This window comes from Aplysia californica, unplaced genomic scaffold (genome assembly GCF_000002075.1).
Source record: "Aplysia californica isolate F4 #8 unplaced genomic scaffold, AplCal3.0 scaffold00174, whole genome shotgun sequence".
Lineage (NCBI taxonomy): Eukaryota > Metazoa > Mollusca > Gastropoda > Aplysiida > Aplysiidae > Aplysia > Aplysia californica.
Genome location: NW_004797444.1, coordinates 233,458 through 251,948, shown reverse-complemented (window position 1 = coordinate 251,948; position 18,491 = coordinate 233,458). Strand labels below are relative to the sequence as shown.

General features: G+C 39.6%; 1 protein-coding gene across 1 annotated transcript in view; it reads left to right on the top strand.

The window, feature by feature from the left end:
* LOC101852767 (serine/threonine-protein kinase SMG1) overlaps positions 1-18,491 on the top strand; it is an 85,973-nt gene that overhangs the window by 26,843 nt on the left and 40,639 nt on the right. Inside the window, exons 25-47 of the mRNA XM_005098154.3 lie at positions 405-559; positions 1,823-2,018; positions 2,525-2,676; positions 3,480-3,692; positions 4,387-4,546; positions 5,206-5,326; positions 5,893-6,107; positions 6,653-6,829; positions 7,322-7,469; positions 8,139-8,298; positions 9,246-9,306; positions 9,957-10,052; positions 10,808-10,996; positions 11,523-11,658; positions 12,628-12,795; positions 13,229-13,403; positions 14,382-14,601; positions 15,259-15,429; positions 16,050-16,181; positions 16,989-17,083; positions 17,315-17,413; positions 17,924-18,191; positions 18,363-18,463. Of these exons, the coding sequence (XP_005098211.1) occupies positions 405-559; positions 1,823-2,018; positions 2,525-2,676; positions 3,480-3,692; positions 4,387-4,546; positions 5,206-5,326; positions 5,893-6,107; positions 6,653-6,829; positions 7,322-7,469; positions 8,139-8,298; positions 9,246-9,306; positions 9,957-10,052; positions 10,808-10,996; positions 11,523-11,658; positions 12,628-12,795; positions 13,229-13,403; positions 14,382-14,601; positions 15,259-15,429; positions 16,050-16,181; positions 16,989-17,083; positions 17,315-17,413; positions 17,924-18,191; positions 18,363-18,463 (3,608 nt within the window). The remainder of the gene's footprint in view (positions 1-404; positions 560-1,822; positions 2,019-2,524; positions 2,677-3,479; positions 3,693-4,386; positions 4,547-5,205; positions 5,327-5,892; positions 6,108-6,652; positions 6,830-7,321; positions 7,470-8,138; positions 8,299-9,245; positions 9,307-9,956; positions 10,053-10,807; positions 10,997-11,522; positions 11,659-12,627; positions 12,796-13,228; positions 13,404-14,381; positions 14,602-15,258; positions 15,430-16,049; positions 16,182-16,988; positions 17,084-17,314; positions 17,414-17,923; positions 18,192-18,362; positions 18,464-18,491) is intronic.

Genomic DNA, 18,491 nt, shown 5'->3' with positions numbered 1-18,491 from the left:
AAGACGCAAGGGGAGAAATGGGAAGGGGCCGCTTGTACAGGGGTTGTCTTATACAGGTGATTGTCTTATACAGGTGGCAGTTAGAGCAGATTTGACTGTGTATGTATACATACATATGGGTATGTGTTAATGCTTATCATGACATTGCCCTTCGTTTTCACCATTTGCTATAGATATCCCTGAACATGCATGCAGAGGCTAGAGAAATTAAGATTTTCGGAGTTCTTGAAAGATCATAGTATGACCGAAACATTTTTTGTAAACAGTGACCGCTTTTTCCTCCGCATTCAACTTCCTCATTAGAGTTGAGAATATATCTGTCCAGCTGAGCCTGAACTACTGGTATCTAGTAATAAACCTTGCAGAAGCTTGAAAGAACTTTGGTTTCCTCCCCACCTCAACAGGGTCCTGTTTTTGAACAAGCTTTGGTGTACATAGTGCAGGCTTTGTGTGAACTGGGAGCTCCAGAAAGTGTGCTGGGCATCTATAATTGGTGTAGAGAGACCACAGGCAGAGCTATGTCCTGGATCCTTGCTGCCGCTGAAAAGGCTCACAAACGGTAAGAACCTGTGATGACAGAGATGTAGGCAATTATGTTTGTGTGACACCTTTTGAATGGGGAACTAATGTACACAAGGTTTTTTTCCACTCTCTCTCTCTCTCTCTCTCTCTCTCTCTCTCTCTCTCTCTCTCTCTCTCTTTCTCTCTTTCTCTCTCTCTCTTTTTAAAAATTTTCGGTTTGCCCATATTGTCATTTGCAAATGCCTTGAATTTGCAGTTTGAGTCTCTCAGTGTCAAGAGTTCCATGAAAATCATGTGATGTAGTGCATTGTTTTTAAAATCATGAAAATCACGATTTCGGTTCATGAAAGCATGAAACCCCCCCCCCCCCCCCCCCAAGTACTCAACAATTCAGTGCAATGTGTTTGGTTTCTTTTGCACGTATAGAGAACTGGATGCTGTACTATACTATGCAGGCCATCTGTAGTGTTATAGTATTTTAGATGGTTTATTATCATATCCGTAGATTTTATTTTGTTATTGCAAAACTGATTTCTCTATTGTAGTCATTAGGTCATCCACTCTTTTTTTTTCCCCCTTTACTCTCTGTTGAAAGAACTTACTTGTTAGAAACTCAGCGATAATTTTTTTTTTTAACATACACTCTACAATTTTCTTTGGATGAAGGGATGTGGTTATTGGTCATCATTTGTTCCTTTATTCTGTGTATTATTAGAGCGTATAGTTGTTGGGTAAATGTTTCCAATAATTTTTTTTTCTTCAGTTGGTCCATACATCGTATGAGATATATGTGTTAAGTGTACTCTTAGCTGCTTCTTCCTGGTTTTGTGTCTTGCCTTTGCCGTGTGTATGGTTTTGTGAGAGGGAACAATTTTCAATTTTGAAACAGACTAGGTCCAAGTGGTTTTGGGGGTTTTTTTGGTTTCTTTTTGTTTTGTTTCTTGTTTTGCTATTTTTTAGTGACTTAGTTTGCAAACTGGGGTTTGAAAAAGCCTACTGTGCTTTGAATACATAGTGAAGAGTGCAAGGGTGTAAATGTTATCTCTTAAAGCTCAGGTGTACGGTATGGTGTGCGAGTCCAGCATTTTTTACTCGAGTCTTAAGTCTGAGTGATAATGAAATACTCGAGTGAGTACTTGGGTACTTGTGTACTTATTCTATCGGCTAAGGCACGTGGGGCTCAAAGGGTAAGAAAATGGTCATAATACTTATTCTCTACCATGTATCTTTGCCTGCACTGTCATGATCTTTCCTTTAAATGGAAAACTTATTTACTATCTTGCTTCTGTGTTGTTGAAAGGTATGAGAAAGCTGCGGTGGACTACAAGAGTTCTCTGAAGATCATGCTTAGTGATCACAATGAGGAGGACGAGGAAAACGAAGAGGGGCTCAGTCTCAGCCGCATTTCGCCGCGTGACAGTCCGCGGAGAAAGCTGAGCAGCAGAGTAAAACCCATGGAGTACCAGCAGTCCACTCTGACTTTTGTGGCCAATCAGGTCGGTGATGGTCTACACTGTGGTCGGGAAAATAGCTAAACTATTCCCATAGGTTTTCCATGCATTCAGAAAGATCCATTCAATTGTTTGTTTTGTAATCCCGGCTGTCTGGCGAACGAAACCTAAAAATTAGTCTGAATTTTTTTGTTATTAATGGGTGCCTCCTGGCCTTGTGTCTAAGAGTAAAAATGGCCCCTTGGAATATAGTCTCCTTTGTCAAGGTCGTGTGCTATGTAATTGAATATTCACAGGATCAGAACTGATCTCATAATGGATTGTTCAGATTAAGACATTTAAGAATTATATTTTTTAAATGTATTTTCTCATAACATACTACTATTTCATTTAGCACAGAAGAAGATCAAACTCTTGCGCTCATATGACCTTATGCAGTTGCGAGCGCCGTAAAACCTCTACTAAAAAAAAGAAGATCAAACTGATTGAAAGGGTGTTACGCTTAATGGAATGTCGCGTCATAAATTCATTGTGTCTCTGCTTTGCTGCAGGTGACGGACAGCTACATGCGTCTGTGTGACTGGGACTCTGTGATGGAGTGGCAGGAGTGGCTCCTACAGCAGCAGCAGCAGCTCAAGTTGGAGTCGGGTTACAGCAAAGGGGGCAGCGTGCTCAGGAGCTCTGTCGACTCCAATCTGATCAAGTGAGTAGACAATCAAGGGACTTTGTACATTTTATTTTGAAACATCTCTGTATGTTATTTTTTTAGAAGACTTTTGGTGCCTTTGGATTTGTTATGACAGTGTGTTTTTTTGCTAATCGCTGCTATCACAACAAAAATTAGTAACTCTGACTTTTTGTTTGCAAAGAATGAGTAAAAAACAAAGGGGTTATTCATTTTGCTTGCAACAGAGTTGTTATTTAATTTTGTAAAGAGAAACTGCCAGGACAATAATTTTCTTGTAAAATGGCTATGGATAGGATATTGTGTGAGCAACTTAGTACAGTTTATGCTCAATATTACAATTTTTTGTTAGTTTTAACAATGCTGTTTTGTAATAGTGATAGTTGAGTGCTGATCTTTCTGGACTGACAACTTTTAGGTCACTGGTTTGAATCTGGTTTGGGCCTGAAGTTGTGTCCAGGAGAAAGGCAAGGCATTTTACACAAATTATCCTAACTTCACTCAAATGGGAATGGGTTCCTAGCTAAGAAAGTAAAGGTCTCGTCTGTGTGGTAGTGTTTGAGCAAGTGTTTAAAATGGCACATATCCCTGAATGCTTTGGAGGAAGCTCAGGATTGTTAGTGTAGAAATAAATTATGACATGTGTAGAACCTACGTTGGAGCAGAGACATGTGCTATTAAAGTGCTGTCTCTCCTGCTTCTCACCTCCTCCTCTGCATCCTTCTCCTCCACTTTATCCTCTTCCTCTTTCTCCGCTCCTTTTTCTTCTCCTGCTTCTTCTTCGACAAACCGTCAGCTAACTGAGAACCCTGTCTTTGCAGAGCCATGGCGGAGTTTGAGTCTGGGAACCTAGAGGGCATCAAGACAAACCTAGAGCTGGTGCCAGGCATGAGCCTGACGGAAACCAACGGCCTGCGACCTGAGGCCATCTGCGTTCTGTCCAGCTGGGACATGGCGCACGAAGAAGAGCAGCTACGCAGGATGTTCCTGCGTGCCTCTACCCAGCTCATGGAGCAAACTGAAGTGCTGCATAGGTGAGAACTGTTCTTGAGATGCTTTGGTCTGAGCCTGTCCCTGAACGGTGTTGTAGAACTGTATTTGTTGGTATTGTTTTGTACTTGGGATTTATGTAAGCATCTAGAGGTGTGAGTGTGTGTGTGTGTCCATGGGGATAGGTGCTTTGTAAATGATATAGAGTATTATTATTATTATTGTTTAAGCTGTCTATATTTTTTCCTTGTAGATTATTCTGGTCTACCTTATTGTACTGATAAGTCATATCCATGACTTTCTATGAATGACGGATGCAGTATATTGTATTTAAAAAAATTTTTTCCACTTTTTTTATAACACTATCGTAAATTTCAGTGTGATGACATTGTTATTTTATTTTTTAAAATTAGTTGGGGGGTGGGGTGAACAGAGGCAGTGAGCACTTTTTCTTAGTTAAAGATTGCTAATTATCAAAGTTGGTATTATTTTTGGGGGGTATTTCTTTATCTTTATTTGACTTACGAAGTCACACATTTTCTTCGTGGGTGGTTGGCGGGTGCTCTGGTGTGGTTTGCTCCTTTTTTCCTATCAAATATCTATCGTCCTTATCTCCCCTTCTTCTTTTTTGTTTGTTACTATCTTGTAACACCTCTGTTCTTCTGGCGCTCATACGACCTTATGCAGTTGCGAGTGCCGTAAAACCTCTACTAAAACATTTTCTTCTGTCTCACAAAGGGTGGACTCTGTCCGCTGCATCCAGCAGGCAGAGAGGCTGGGAGATGGACTGCTGAGAGTGTGTGCAATGGCCTGGCCCCCGGCCCTGCCCTCTGATGGCCTCACGCAGCTGGCCTCGTTGGTGGCCCTCAGAAAACAGCTAGATGACAAAAAGAACAAGGTAAGATTCTCAGCTGTTGGTGAAGAATAGAAGGGTTTCGCTCTGTGAAGAAATCATTAAAGCAGTTGAAAGTGGTTGAAAATATGCTCATGAGGTGACCTGTTTGCTTGAGAACGTATACAGCGACAAAGCACACCTGATAAAAACCTGTAAATTCTTTGCCTTATCGACATGCCGAAAAGTTAGAACCCGGGTGGCCGCTGTATGGGAAAAGTAAAGTAAAAGTAAGTTAGAGAATATAATGGTTTTAATAATTTGGGTTTCTTGGTGATATGAGGTAACAATATTAGAAGAGGCGAAATCTTGTATCTCTTTTTGTTGTCTTGAGACAAACATGTTTTTTGTTAATCAGCACACCCAGTTTTGACTACATTTGTCATATTTGTTCTATCAACATGTTTTTGCATTAAAGAAGGTGGCATTTTTTGTGGTCTTAAGCCAGATATATTTTTTGTTAATCAGCACACCAGTTTTTTGCTATATTTGTCATATATTTGTACTTAGACTGTATTTTCGCATTAAGGAAGGAGGATTTTTGGGATGATAGGTGCCTGACAAAGAAAAGTTGGGGTTTGTCTCATTCATTTTGACTTGAGTCTTTGACTAAATGCCAAAATGTTTGCACTGTGTTTTATGTTGAACTGATTGTTCCTCTACAGACAAGTCTGCTGCCCCTGTCACCGAGGCTAGACTCTGGAGTAGATGATGTGACAGTCTACAACCAGCTCATCCGGACTGTTCAGTTACAGAGTCGACTCCTGGGCTGTGATAAAGAGGAAGGTAATGGTACACCTACCATAAAGTGTCTTGGCTGGATGTATCATTATTTTTAAAGTGATGAAAGTAGTCTTTATCTCTCCTCCGTCTTTTTTTGTATGTTATTCTCTAGTAACGCCTTTAATTGTAAATCTTCAGCATTTACACAACCAATTTGTGTTGCAAGTACAGTTAAACCTGACTAAAACTTAAATAAAACGACAGAGATTACATACTATGCAACAACTTGCCAGTGGATGATTGGAGAGCACAACTGCAAGGTCCAACTTCTTTACTTTCCCTCTGTTCCTGTTCGTCTGGTGAACTTTTCCCCTGTAGAAAATGACTAGTATTGTGTCTATTTGTTTCCATTTATTGAAACTAAAAAAAATAATTCCACTCTCCTTTACCTGGCGGCGGATCTGATCCGGTTTGTTTCTTCTTTCATATGAAACATCTATCAGCCTTATCTCTTCTCCATCTTTTCTTTGTATGCTATTTATTCTCAAGTAACAATTCTAATCATCTGCACCTACATGACCTAATTGTGTTGCCAGTGCTGTAAAACTCTTACAAAAATCCTTTACCAGGCTTGGAGGACCAGCTGTCATCCCTGAGACTGGCCGTGGCCAATGTGGCTCGCAAACAGCTCAATACGGCCACAGCAGAGGAGATCCTGCTGAAACAGTGTCGGTCGGCCCTTGACCTGATTCAGCCGGAGGGCTCATTGCTGGCTAGTTTGACCAAAGTTCGGCCACTGGCTGTGTGTGGCAGCCCCAAGCAGTTGGAAATGATCAAATTGCAGGTAAATGTTTTCTCTTTCTTTCTTTCCTTCTCTTCTCTTCTCTTCCTTTTTTTTTTTCTTAAAAAAAGATCTTTTTTGCTTTGTTTGTTTTCATTTTTCGTTTTTTTTTCTTTGTCTTTTTATTAGCCAAAATTGTAGGGTGTCTGCATGTGTTGTGTATATGCACTGTTTGCTGTGTTGATGTAGCCTTCACTTTCAAGGTCACGATCTTTTTTCCATAATGCTTATATTATAATCTAAAATTTAGCATTGTGCTGTAAAACTCAAGTCGCAGGACTAACTCTTATATTGTAGCTCACACCTATTGGATGGGTGGTTGACGGGTACTCTGGTGTGGCTTGCTCTTTCTTTCTTTTTTAATATCGATCTTCCATTTCTCTCCTCCTTCTTTTTTGTATTTGTTACTCTCTTGTAACATCTCTAATCTTTGTCACTCATAACTGCGTTGCGAGTGTCGTAAAACTCTTACTAAAACTAACCTTTTAATTTTTTGCGTATGTTCAGAGATTTTTCTTTCAATTGTTTGAAAAATTTTGCCTTTGCAGAGAGAGGGGGCCAAACTTCTGAGAATCTCTGGCAACAAAGATGGGTCGCTGGAGGTGCTCTCTGGCAGCGTGGTGGCCTCAAGCTGGCCTTTAGATGGCGCCGCGAGCTGGATGCTGGACGCAGAGTGTGCTCAGCTCAATGCCAGGTCTCTCCTCACCCTGGTCAAGTGGCTGCAGGTTAGTCGCTTCACCAAAATTGATTTTTGGGCCCTTTTAAAAAAAATTACTTTAAAAAAAAAAAATCCTCATTTTGTTGCATGGAAATGATGAATGCAGTTCATGGTGTGATGAACGTAGGATCACTATGTGAACTATGGTCTTTGTAGTTATTATTGTAACGCGCATAGAGTACTTTCCTAGTTCAAATGCTCTATGTGAACGTAATTCATTATTATTAATTCTACAGTATAACACGGATAGCTCGGATTGGTTGGGACCTCGGTAGTTCGAGGGATCTGTAGTTCGAGGGATATCTTACAAAGGTTAAGAAGGAAAAAAAACCCGGGACTGCAGGCACAGTTTGACGGATGATTGATTTCGAGTCTTCTGTGTTTGACCCGTCCGTGTTATATTGCTTTATGATTATTATTATCATTATGATTATTATTATTATTATTATTATAATTATTATCATCATTGTCATCATCATCATCATTACTCCGTTTGCAGATGGAGTTCAGCAAGATGAATGAAGTGCAGGAAGAGGCGCTCATGAACAACGCTGTCAACTGCCCCAACTGGGTGTCCTCGCTCAACAGTCTGCTAGAACTGGAGCGCGTGGCGGTCAATGGGGGCCAGGCAACCCTGCTTCAGAGAGGTGAGTGAACTTTTGTTGAAAACTCTTTTTTATGTGACAGTTATTTGAGTTTTCTAAGACTCTGTGGATTGGTGATGTCAGCTAGGGCTTGACTGATACTTTCCTTCAGAGAGTTAGACCAGTGGATGAAAAATGTTTTTATGTGACAACAATTGTCAGTTTTTCCTAGAAATGTTGGCTCTAGATAGATAATCAAGGAGGGCTAGGTGCTTAAGAAAGGTAGCTGAGTGGTTGTTTGTATTTGATTATTGTCAAATTTTTAAAAGATGTTTGCTCTTGATTGGAGGTCTTTATTGAGGCCTGAAACCTTACTTTGGAGAGGAAGCAAAGAGCTTGGAAGTTATGACAGTTGTCCTGATTTCTTAAGTTGGACCACCCTTCCCAATTACAAAATTTGTAACCTCAACTTACCTATAGTAGAAATCTTATCAGGTCATGTTGTTGGTCCTTGAACTTTGAACTTTCATTATTTCTTGCCTTATTTTATTTTATTTTTTTTCATATTCAGTTAAATCTCATTTATACAAACCTATATTATATCGCTCATTTAAACATACCTATATTATGTTGACGTAAAATCTTCACCGTTAAATAAGCTTATTCTTTTAAGAGGGTTGTTAGATGCGTATAATACCAGCTCAGTATCCATTTCCATTGCTTGTCTTGCAGGAGACTCCATTGGTTCTAGTCCACTGCTATCCAAGTCAGAGAGCATACTGGGCCGTTTGCTTCACTTGAGCAGCATGCAAAGTCCCAGCCTAGGCAAGGCGTGGTTCTCCCTGGCTGCCTGGTGCTACAAGTGGGGACGCAAGACAGTTGACAACGCCAGGTGAGAGATTTTTGAAAGATTTGATGATTTAAAAATTTGTTAATTATGGGCGATGCTTTTGACAAGGATGAGGTTAGCTTTTTTTGTTTTTTCCACGGAATTAAGTATTTTCTTTGCAGTAAAGAACGCTGTAGCATGCACATAGAGAAAATACACATAATGAAACACACACACAGCAAACTAGTCTTCAGGTCCCAAATTTTTTCTATTACATGTTTTAGAACACGAAAATAGCAAAATTCGTACATAATGAAGTGATTTCCAATTGTTGTACAATTGGTTTGCAGTTAGCGAAGTGTGTTTGAGGTACAAGGAATAATGACAGTCTTTTCAAGAGCCCACGTCCCTCTTGACTCATTGGAGCAGAGGAAGATAAGACTAACGCTAACATTACTTAAACGCAATCCCTTACCATCGCTCATCACCACCATTATATCTAAAATCATCCCCGCTCTCAGATCAAAGACTTGCATCTATAATCCTGGAATCTCTATCTGTTATTACAGTTACTTGTATGCACGTTATGCACTATTGGACACTATCATATGCACTTTTTTCTACTAATCAGATGGCGTCAATCTGATATAAATGGGCAATAGGAAAAAAAAAGCCTTTTCAAGTATCAGAAAAATTTTGTGCTTTTGGAAAGTGTATGAATATGATATGAATCTCGTGTGTTTTGCATCCTTTTTTTTTTGTGTAAAACACTTGTTAAAAATTTTGTTTCGTTCCTTGTTAAATTGAAAAAAACAAACTATTCTATTTCCATAAAAAAATCAAGATCCTCAATTTTGTTTTTGCGAATTCATTCCTTTTTATTTTAGTTTGTCATTTTTCATTCTGGAATCTTCATCTACCTTACATATTCACAATAATCTCCGACTACAGTGTTCAGTACAATTGTTAATCTCAAGAATGTTCAAATGCCTTATTTCCGTTCTTTGCAGCAACGGCTATGTGAAACTGTCTGCTGAGGAAGAAGCACAAGTGATCCAAATTCTACCACAGGTAAGAATCTGCAATCAGCATGCCTTCTCACAATGGTTGATGGTCAGTGTTTTTGTAGCATTGGTCCTGTTACATCTATGATTTTCCTGTTACTTAATGCCATATAGTTGGGTGTTTTTTTTTGCAAGAGCGTGGTTTTGTGGGCAGCTCTTGCAGGAAGAAGTTTGTAGTAGTTCCGGACTGTGCAATGTGCTGTTGCGAACAGAACCAATTTTTTTCGCATGCTCATGTGACCTTATGCAGTTGCGAGCGCCGCAAAACTCTTACTAAAACAAACGAACTCTGAACGGGAGCTGCCTTGTCATGGTTTCTGGCATCTGTTTAAAACTTGTGTTATTGTCAGCCAGTTGTTCAGATGTGCTAAGCCCAAAATTAAAATAACAATTTTTATTTCAGTTTTATAATCTGTAGTATTGGTTGCAGGTGCTTAAGAAATAATTTGTGGAAATTCAAATTCTAAATGTTGGAAGGAGAGAACAACAACTACCCACAAGAAAAGATACATAGTTTAAGTGCAATTGTTAAAAGAATCAAGGTTTTTTTTTCTGTCTCCTGAAAAATTTTGCTTTCTGGGCTTAGCACATTTAAACAGCTTGCCGTTGTTATATTATTTTCTGTCTTTGCATCCCCCTCATGTCTACTATTTACAGGACACAACTGGAGGTGAGGAGAAAGAAGTTTTGTCCATCCTGAGCCACATTCACAACCAGGAGAGCAGCGACGAGGACATCATGGACCAAGACCAGGTCAGCAGATTTGTTCCTCTATAACTAGCGTAAAACTTTGAAGAAGCTGAAGGGTTGACAATAGAAAATAGCTCATGGACATCAATTGTTTCTGCTTATTTATTTCACAGAGTTTAAGAACGATTTGTCCTGCTCACATTAATTTTGTTGCTGTTTGTTTGCTGTCATTTGTCCCTGTGCCCTATTGAAATGTTGAAAGTAAATTAATTCAAGAATTTAATTACTTGAAAATTTAAGATTTCTCCTTTACATGCTGTTATTCTGATGCTTATACAACCTCTAGGAGGTGGTATTGTTAATGATCTTGGTATTGGTTTAATAGTTGTTAGTGATGAGAGTAAAAATCTGGCAATATGTTGCATCAATTACTGAAAGATTGGTTAAATAGAGGGATGAAAAGTGAGTTGTTAGTGGATTAAGCTGTAGACTCTCTTAATGGTATCAATGTGGTTTTGTCCTTGAGCAAAAGAATTGATTCAAGGCTTCTCAAAAAAGAAGTAGCTTGCACCTTTGTGTTCATCTGAGTTTTACATTTTGTCATCAGGTATTGGGTTTTATTTCTGAGGGTGTGTTTTCCAGCAGATACTGGATTTGCAACAATGTTACCATCCAAAGTTAATGATTGCCATGGTGGCAGGACTGAAATTTGATTGAAGCTTGGCAGTTTGTGTCATCAACATGATAATAACCATTTTTTAAAAAGTGTATCCCTTGCGAAGAAGATGATAACATATTTTTAAAAATATATCTTTCAGAGCATGTATGATGATGGAACTGACACAGTGAGGAAGCGCCTTCTGGCCTGTTCGCTTTCACTGATGGGGCCAGCAGACCCATGTGTTGAGAAGCTGATATCTGTGTGGCGTGGTGTGGTGAAGAGAGTCTATCACTACTACCAGCTCTCTGCTAAGGCTTATTTCACCTACTTGCATGTGAATGGCTTGGTAAGTTTAGCATTAGAGCTTGACAGTGGATGCGAAGTGGGTGGTTAGAAGTTGCCTCAAATTAAACGTTTTTATATGCTACTATTACAAATGCTTTGTTTGAATCCCAAAAAACAAAATTGTTGGACATATGGTGAGCTTTCTTTTATTTTACTTTAATTCCCATGTAATGATCGAACTCCCATATTTTAATAAGGAGTGCCCCTGATATTCATATTTTCAAGAAACAGCTGAAGCAATACTTATTCACTACTTGTCCCAACAATGTAACATTTTCTGGTATGTGCATGTCTGACAGTGTGACGGATGAAGAAATTACAAGTGAGAGAGAGAGACAAACAGACTGAGAGAGAAAGAGACAGACAGACAGAGTGAGAAGGAGAGAGAGTAACTTTTTTCGTTTATAGCCATTCCAGTAAATTTTATATTGATCATAATTTGCTTTTGATGTGTTTTACAAAATGGAAATTCACAGCATAAATGTCATTTATTGTTATTTATTGACTGAACACACAACTTGTTGCAGAATGAAGGTCAGAACAATGAGGGTGGAACCATCACCTCGACCCTGCGCCTGCTTAGGCTGCTGGTGAAGTACGCCTCTGAGCTACGGGAAGTGCTGGAGACTGGACTGTCGCAGACACCCACGGCTCCCTGGAAAGGTTGGGGGATTTCTTACATGTTTTGTGTCTTGTTGTTATGGTGACCTCTCGTAGTAGGGCAGAGCCATCTCCTTTTTAATGGCTGATCTTTGTGTTGGATTGTTTTATGTGTATGTATGTGAGATTTGGTTCCCCTTGAGCTTGGGCTTCTGTTTTTTTAGACTAAAAAGGGAAAAGAGGCAGTCGTACTAAAGTATGACTATTACATATACAAATGCGAAACAGCAGTGATAAGTTAATTTTCTGCTTATATCTATGAGGCTGCCTGCTTTCATCCCTCCTCATTGGTCCTCTCTTTAAGTCTTTAAATCATTGGTTTTGAAGAAAAAAAGAAAGAAAGTAAAAAAAACACTTTTACCGATCCCCATGGGGGTATTTAAGTTATAATGTCAAGTACAAGGCATCCTTATAATGGTTCAGAGATTGCATTAATGCCTCATAATGCACAATGTCACGTCAGAACAGACAATTTTGCAAACACATTGGTTGTCACTGCCCTGCACCCTGTTTTTGAGTTAAGATTATCATGTCTCATTCAGGGACACATCACTGTGATTAGAAGTGAAAGTTGGGGCTTTTGTGGTCTTGAGTTACCATATTTGCCTTTTAGTTAAAAGGTCCTAGGATCAAAAGCTGCCAGGGACAAAAACATGTACTCTTACCGCTTTCTACTGCTACTGCTGGCTCTTTCAAACTGCTGTCTTTCAGCCACACCCTTAATCTGAGGGTAGGGAAGATCGAACACCTAGCCTTCTTGGATAAGAGCGAAAATCTGGGAGGTCCCATGAGCAAATTGTGCATGTGGAAAGATCTCGTGGTGGTCCTACAATCAAGAGTAGGATTTGGCCGCCCTGTTGGCTACGTTATTGTTTGCTATAATGGTGGCACAATAAACACCATTTCTGAAAATTTGAAAGACTTGAATCCATGTTGTCTAGACATTAACCTTACACTTTGGGCACTTTGCAGGCATCATTCCTCAGTTGTTTTCTCGCCTGAGTCACCCCGAGAGCTATGTACGCCAGAGCATCTCGGAGCTGTTGTGCCGCATCGCCTTAGACGCTCCGCATCTCATTGTCTACCCGGCTGTGGTAGGAAGCACGTCCAAGATCCAGGTCAAGCTGCCAGGACAGAAAGGTGGATATGTTAAGAATGTCATATTTATTTCTTGAATTTCCAGGGTTTGTGAAAAGCTGCTTCTTTCAGAATTTATGTTTTTATTATTTTCGTTTATGTCAAATTACACTTGGGTCTGTACAACAAGGCCCAGTAAACCAAGGCAACCCCTTTTCCACAGAGGGAATGTCGCATTTGCTTTTTGCTTTGACTAAACAGTCCCAAGGACAAGAACTCTTATGACCTTGTGGAATTAAAAAACCGGTCAAGATGATCTGTGATTTGTCTTTAATATAGGGATATAATGAATGGAATTTCAATACAATTTGTTGTCAGTATATTGACAAGTATCTTTTTCATTGTATATTTTTTTCTCTTATTCTCTTCTTTTTTTAATTGCTACCCATATCGAATTTTGACACTTTGATTACCAGCTTGCTCTAATGTCCCACAGGTTTCCTCAAGTCCTACTTGTCCCAAGATGATGGTGCGGAGGACAAAGATCTGGAGATTCCAGTTGGCGGTGAAGAGGATGAAGAAGAAGAGGAAGAGTTGGATGAGGGTTCCAGCCCTGAACTTCAGGCTTGCTTGTCTTCCATTGTTGATGCCTTATCAAAACTAAATCCTCAGTAAGAAGACACTAAACATACTCTTTGTGTAAAGTATGATTTTGGAAATGGCCAAGATATTTTTGTTTTCTTTATTGAAACTAAATGCATTGAAAACCTCATCTTTCAGACAGGAGGCTCAAAACTTGTGAGATTGCTGATACTACAGATCTTTCTAAGTCTGCAGTTCATCAGTGCAGCCACACAGTGTGAAACCCTCAATAAGATGGGAGAAGCAGTGTGCCATAAGAGACTACGACATTTGAGGGTGTCCTCTTGCAACATGACAATGCCACCCCTAAGATTACCAAGGTCACCAAAGAATGACCACAGAGGTTGGGAGGTTTTTAATCCCTTCCACCTCACAGCCCTAATCTTGCCCCTTCAGACTTCCATTTGTTTGAACTAATAAAGTTTTACCTGGCCAGGAAGAAATGTAAAATTCACCGATGACACAAACCATGTGGAGCATGTCATGGAGTGGCTTCGGTGGCTTATTTCAAATTCTGCATGATAGTGTGCATTTATTCATGCGGTGACAGAGAAAATGCTTGACTGCTCATGTTTGTTTAGTAAGAGATTTAGGGCTCTCGCAAATACATAAGGTCATATGAGCACTTGCATGATAGTATTCATTTATTCAGGCTTGACTGTTCAAGTTTGTTTAGTAAGAGTTTTACGGCTCACGCAGTTACATAAGGTCACATAAAGGCCTTTGATTGTTCATGAGGATTATGTTGAGAAATGCAGGGAATGTTTAGCCAGCCAACATTGTAAGTTGTAATTCAGTCATTACAACATTTCTCATTTCATTGCGATTTTCTTGTTAGTTCTGGGACAGCTCTCGTATGTAGCTTTTAGCTCTTGAAACTGACACCACTCTTACCCTTTCTCCTACCATGCGCTTATAGCACCTGTCCTATATGCATAAAGTCAGTAGACCGTAGATTTAAAACTCTCCATCCCTCCCCTCTCCCATAAATATCTCACCATGAAAAGGATGATAGCCGAGGTCCAGCTGATGGTGCAGGAGCTTCGGCGTGTGACCCTGCTGTGGGAGGAGCTGTGGCTGGGCACTCTGAACCAGCAGCAGACGGACGTGCAGCGACGCCTGGCCCAGCTCAGCACGGAGATCAAGCGAGTGGAGGGGAACAAGTCGCTCAGCAAGGCCATGAAGGAGACTGTTATTCGGGAGAAGCATCGCACTATCATGAAGCCGGTGATTTGTGTTTTTATTCTCGTATTCCTTTCAACAGTTAAGGAAATAATTTGTTTGGTATTCAACTGTGACATATCAAAATGAATAAAAACTTTAAAGCTTAAAAAAAAAAGCATGAAAATGATTGTAGGGAAGCCCCTACACAAGAAAATTACACTTGACATCTATCAAATGGTAAGAGGCTTCTCCAGAACCAATTTCTTGTTTTTACGTCATCAAAAGTGCACTTTTATTTTACTGCCAATATTTTTTGTGATATATTCTTGTTCTGTAAACTGTGAAAAGCCTTTTGCTGGCTTTGCCCTAAGGTACATGTCCATGTAATGGCCTTCTTATGAAAACTGAAAAAAGGTTATAGGTGATTAGGGTGTTGGGTATAATCTATCCTGTATTCCCAATCAATTTTATAATGTACAGGTTGATTTGGGACCTTTCATTTGCTAACGCATCTTCCCTGCAAAAGTACGCTGCACAGGTATGGACTACTTTGTCATCTTTCTGTTGTGCAACAGTGATGAAAATTTAAAAAAACATATTTTGATGCCAATCGGGTCATAAACATGTCTTTGAACTAACTTTTTTTCTTCTCCTCAGCTGGTTAATAATGTACTTTTAAAAATGTTAATGTTTATAAATACTGATGTGTTTCTTCCACAGACACTGTACACCATGGAGCACTTGCATGAAATCACCTCCCAGGCAGCTCAGACGCCACAGGAGCGGAGGTTCCAGGCTGCGTATGGCAAGCAAATCGCTGCTGCCTTGCAGAGACTGAGGGATCCACAAGACCCTGCCAACCCACATGATACGTGGGCTTTGTTCAAAAGTGTTAGTAACAATTTTTGCTTTTGCAATAATCAGTTTTGATTTGCATGGGACTTTTAACTAGTTAAAAAAAAAAATCAAAACAGTTCTCATCTTATTTTATCTTGTACTTTCGAAGGGTTTAATGAGGTTTGTCCACATGACTTTCTTATAGGATTTTCTTTTGATATCTTGTCGTTATCTCCAATCGTATGGTGTTTTATTTGATTAAGATGAAAGAGATTCAATGAATTAATTCATGTTAGTTTAAAAATGAGTGTATTTGTGTGTCAGTTAGAAAAGAGATTATTTCAGAAACCAGAATTATAAACAGTGTCATGAACTCTGCTTTGGTGTGGCCCTCCTCCTGTTACACCTATTCAGTGTGGGTGGTTTGTGGGTGCTCTGATGTGGTGTCGTGCTTCTTTCCTATAAGATACCTATCGTCCTCATCTTTCCTTTTTTTTTGTTTGTATGTTTCATTCTAGTAATACTAAAATTAATAACATCTATCCAGTACTACTTATTTTATGGTGTTACTTTGCTTCTAGCAAAATGTCGGCATTCTCATCCTGTGTTTTTGGGAAATACAGCATATCTCAACCCTTGATTTACGATTTGGGAACAATTTCTCGCTATTTCAGATCCACCACAGCCTCCAGCAGCGTGCCCAGAAGAGGAACAGCCTGCAGCTGAAGATGGACGAGATCAGTCCTAAGCTGGCCAGCCTGAAGAGCTCTGTGATCCCCATGCCTGGGCTCACGTCTGCTGGGAAGGTCAGTGTCTTCTGTCCTGCCATCGTCCTTCTGGTGGCAGATGATCAGTGTATAGTTTATAGATTTGTTTATGATGTAAATGATTTGTATTTCAAAGTAAGATGCATCATATAGCAGGTGGTTTCTAGTGCATCAGGGGGGGGGGGGGGGGGCATTCTTTTATGGCCTGCTCTTGTAACTTCTTTTTAATATCACAGTTGTTCCTTTCAAAATGTGACCATTAAGTTGAAGTCTCTGTGTTACTTCAGCCCCACATGCAGCAAGAAAATTTAAGGAAAAGAAAGGTCAAGCGATTCATCATTCTCTCGATCTATACATGTGTCTAAAACTTTAGTTTAGAAATTGGTGAAAGGACTCTGCTGCAATTCTTTCTCTTGTATGGATTGCTGAATTCATTTTGTTGATACTTAAATTTGGTCAGATAATCCTGCTAGTTCACTGAAGTCGTGAAAATGTTTTCTGAATTTTCTGTATGTGCAGTCATGTATTGCAATGTCATTTTTTTTTTTTTTTACAAAATACATCAAAGGCTATTGCTACAGATAGATTCAGAAATATTTTTTTTGCATTATGTTAGGCTAGTTGTTGTGTAATGTCCCTTTTTTTTTTTTACGTGACATCTGTATGAAATCAAACCTGCTCTTATGAGCACCTGTCTAAGACAATCACCTGTACAGTCGACCTCGTCCCACATTTTTGTCCTCCACAATGACAATGGATGACAGTCTTGGACAGTTTCGACTGCACTTTGTATTTATTTTCCTGATAAAGCCTTCTTGTAACGAGAATTTATTTTTTCCTTCTCAGGTTGTGACTATTGAGGCTGTACACAATTTTGCTCAGATTCTGCCCACAAAGACCAAGCCGAAAAAGCTCATTTTTATTGGCTCTGATGGAAAAAAGTAGGTCACCTATGGGCCATGCGCTGTCATTAACAGCTTTTGACCGTTATGGAAATACTGGTAACTTTCATACCAAATGAAACTTACATAAATTGTATGGGTTTTTTTGGGGTGCAAAATAAAGACTCATCTGTTGTTAGCAAAGGCATGACTATTCCTTTAGCTCCTTTATTCCCTGGACCTAGATCGAACCAAACCCTCAGTAATTTCTATTTCTTTTTTTTCCCACAGACATCCGTATCTGTTCAAAGGACTGGAAGATCTGCACTTGGATGAGCGCATCATGCAGTTCCTGTCCATTGTCAATGACATGTTTGCCTGCAATAAAAAGTGAGTGTCAAATGTGTACATGTTTTACTTTCTAATCTTTTTTTGTTAACAGCTTAAGTACTTCAAGTTTTCTCTCTAATCTATTTTTGTTAACAGCTCAAATTAACCCATAAAGGGGGTTCACTAAGGGGAAAAAGATGTACACAAAGTGAGGACAGTTGGGCTACAGCAGTTTATGTATTTAGTTTATCTAAAATGTACCTTTCTTTAAGAAATACTACTGTTCCATCACAGTAAAGAGTCTTTTTCTTATTTGAGAAAGGCTTTGGCAGGTTATTTTTAAAATTTGTTTCTTTCTTCATATTGCTTACTGAGAGTTGGTGGATATGAAACTGCTGGAATAAATGTTGCAATGTTTGGACTTTGCTTTTTTAAAGCACAAGGCAAGGGCAAGTTATATCTGAAAAAAGACATTTTGTTGCAGATATGTATATCATAGTATGAGGTTACATTCAGAAAGATAAAACAAAATAGAATACTTCAAGAATGATATTTTCTAAACGATTCCAGGAATGAGAGTCGGCACCAGTACCGGGCTCGTCGCTACTCCGTGACTCCTCTGGGACCTCGCTCAGGCCTGATCCAGTGGGTGGAGGGGGCCACAGCGTTGTTCAGCCTCTACAAGAAATGGCAGCAGCGCGAAGCTCTGGCTCAGAGTCTCAAGCCGTTGAATCACGGCGGGGCTGGCGGGAACCCTGCGCTGCCCGCACCTGTGCCCACCATCCCTCGCCCGAGTGAGGTTTTCTACAGCAAGCTCACTCCTGCTTTGAAAGAGAAAGTGAGTGGTGTTTGATTTGTTTTGTTTCATATTGTCAGTTGATGTGTTTTGGTGTTGCGTAATCCCTGATGTATTCCCATATTCCCAATCGCTGTAGACGACAGTAGCTTGGTAGGCTTCGTATTTTATTTGGAGACATAAGATAATGTTGTCATGTCTATTTCTTTTCAGGGTATTGAGAGCTTGGACAATCGCAAGGAGTGGCCTATGAGTGTCTTGCGTAAAGTTCTTGATGACCTCATGGATGAAACGCCAGATGATCTACTGGCCAAGTGAGTTATCCATACATGATAATGAAGA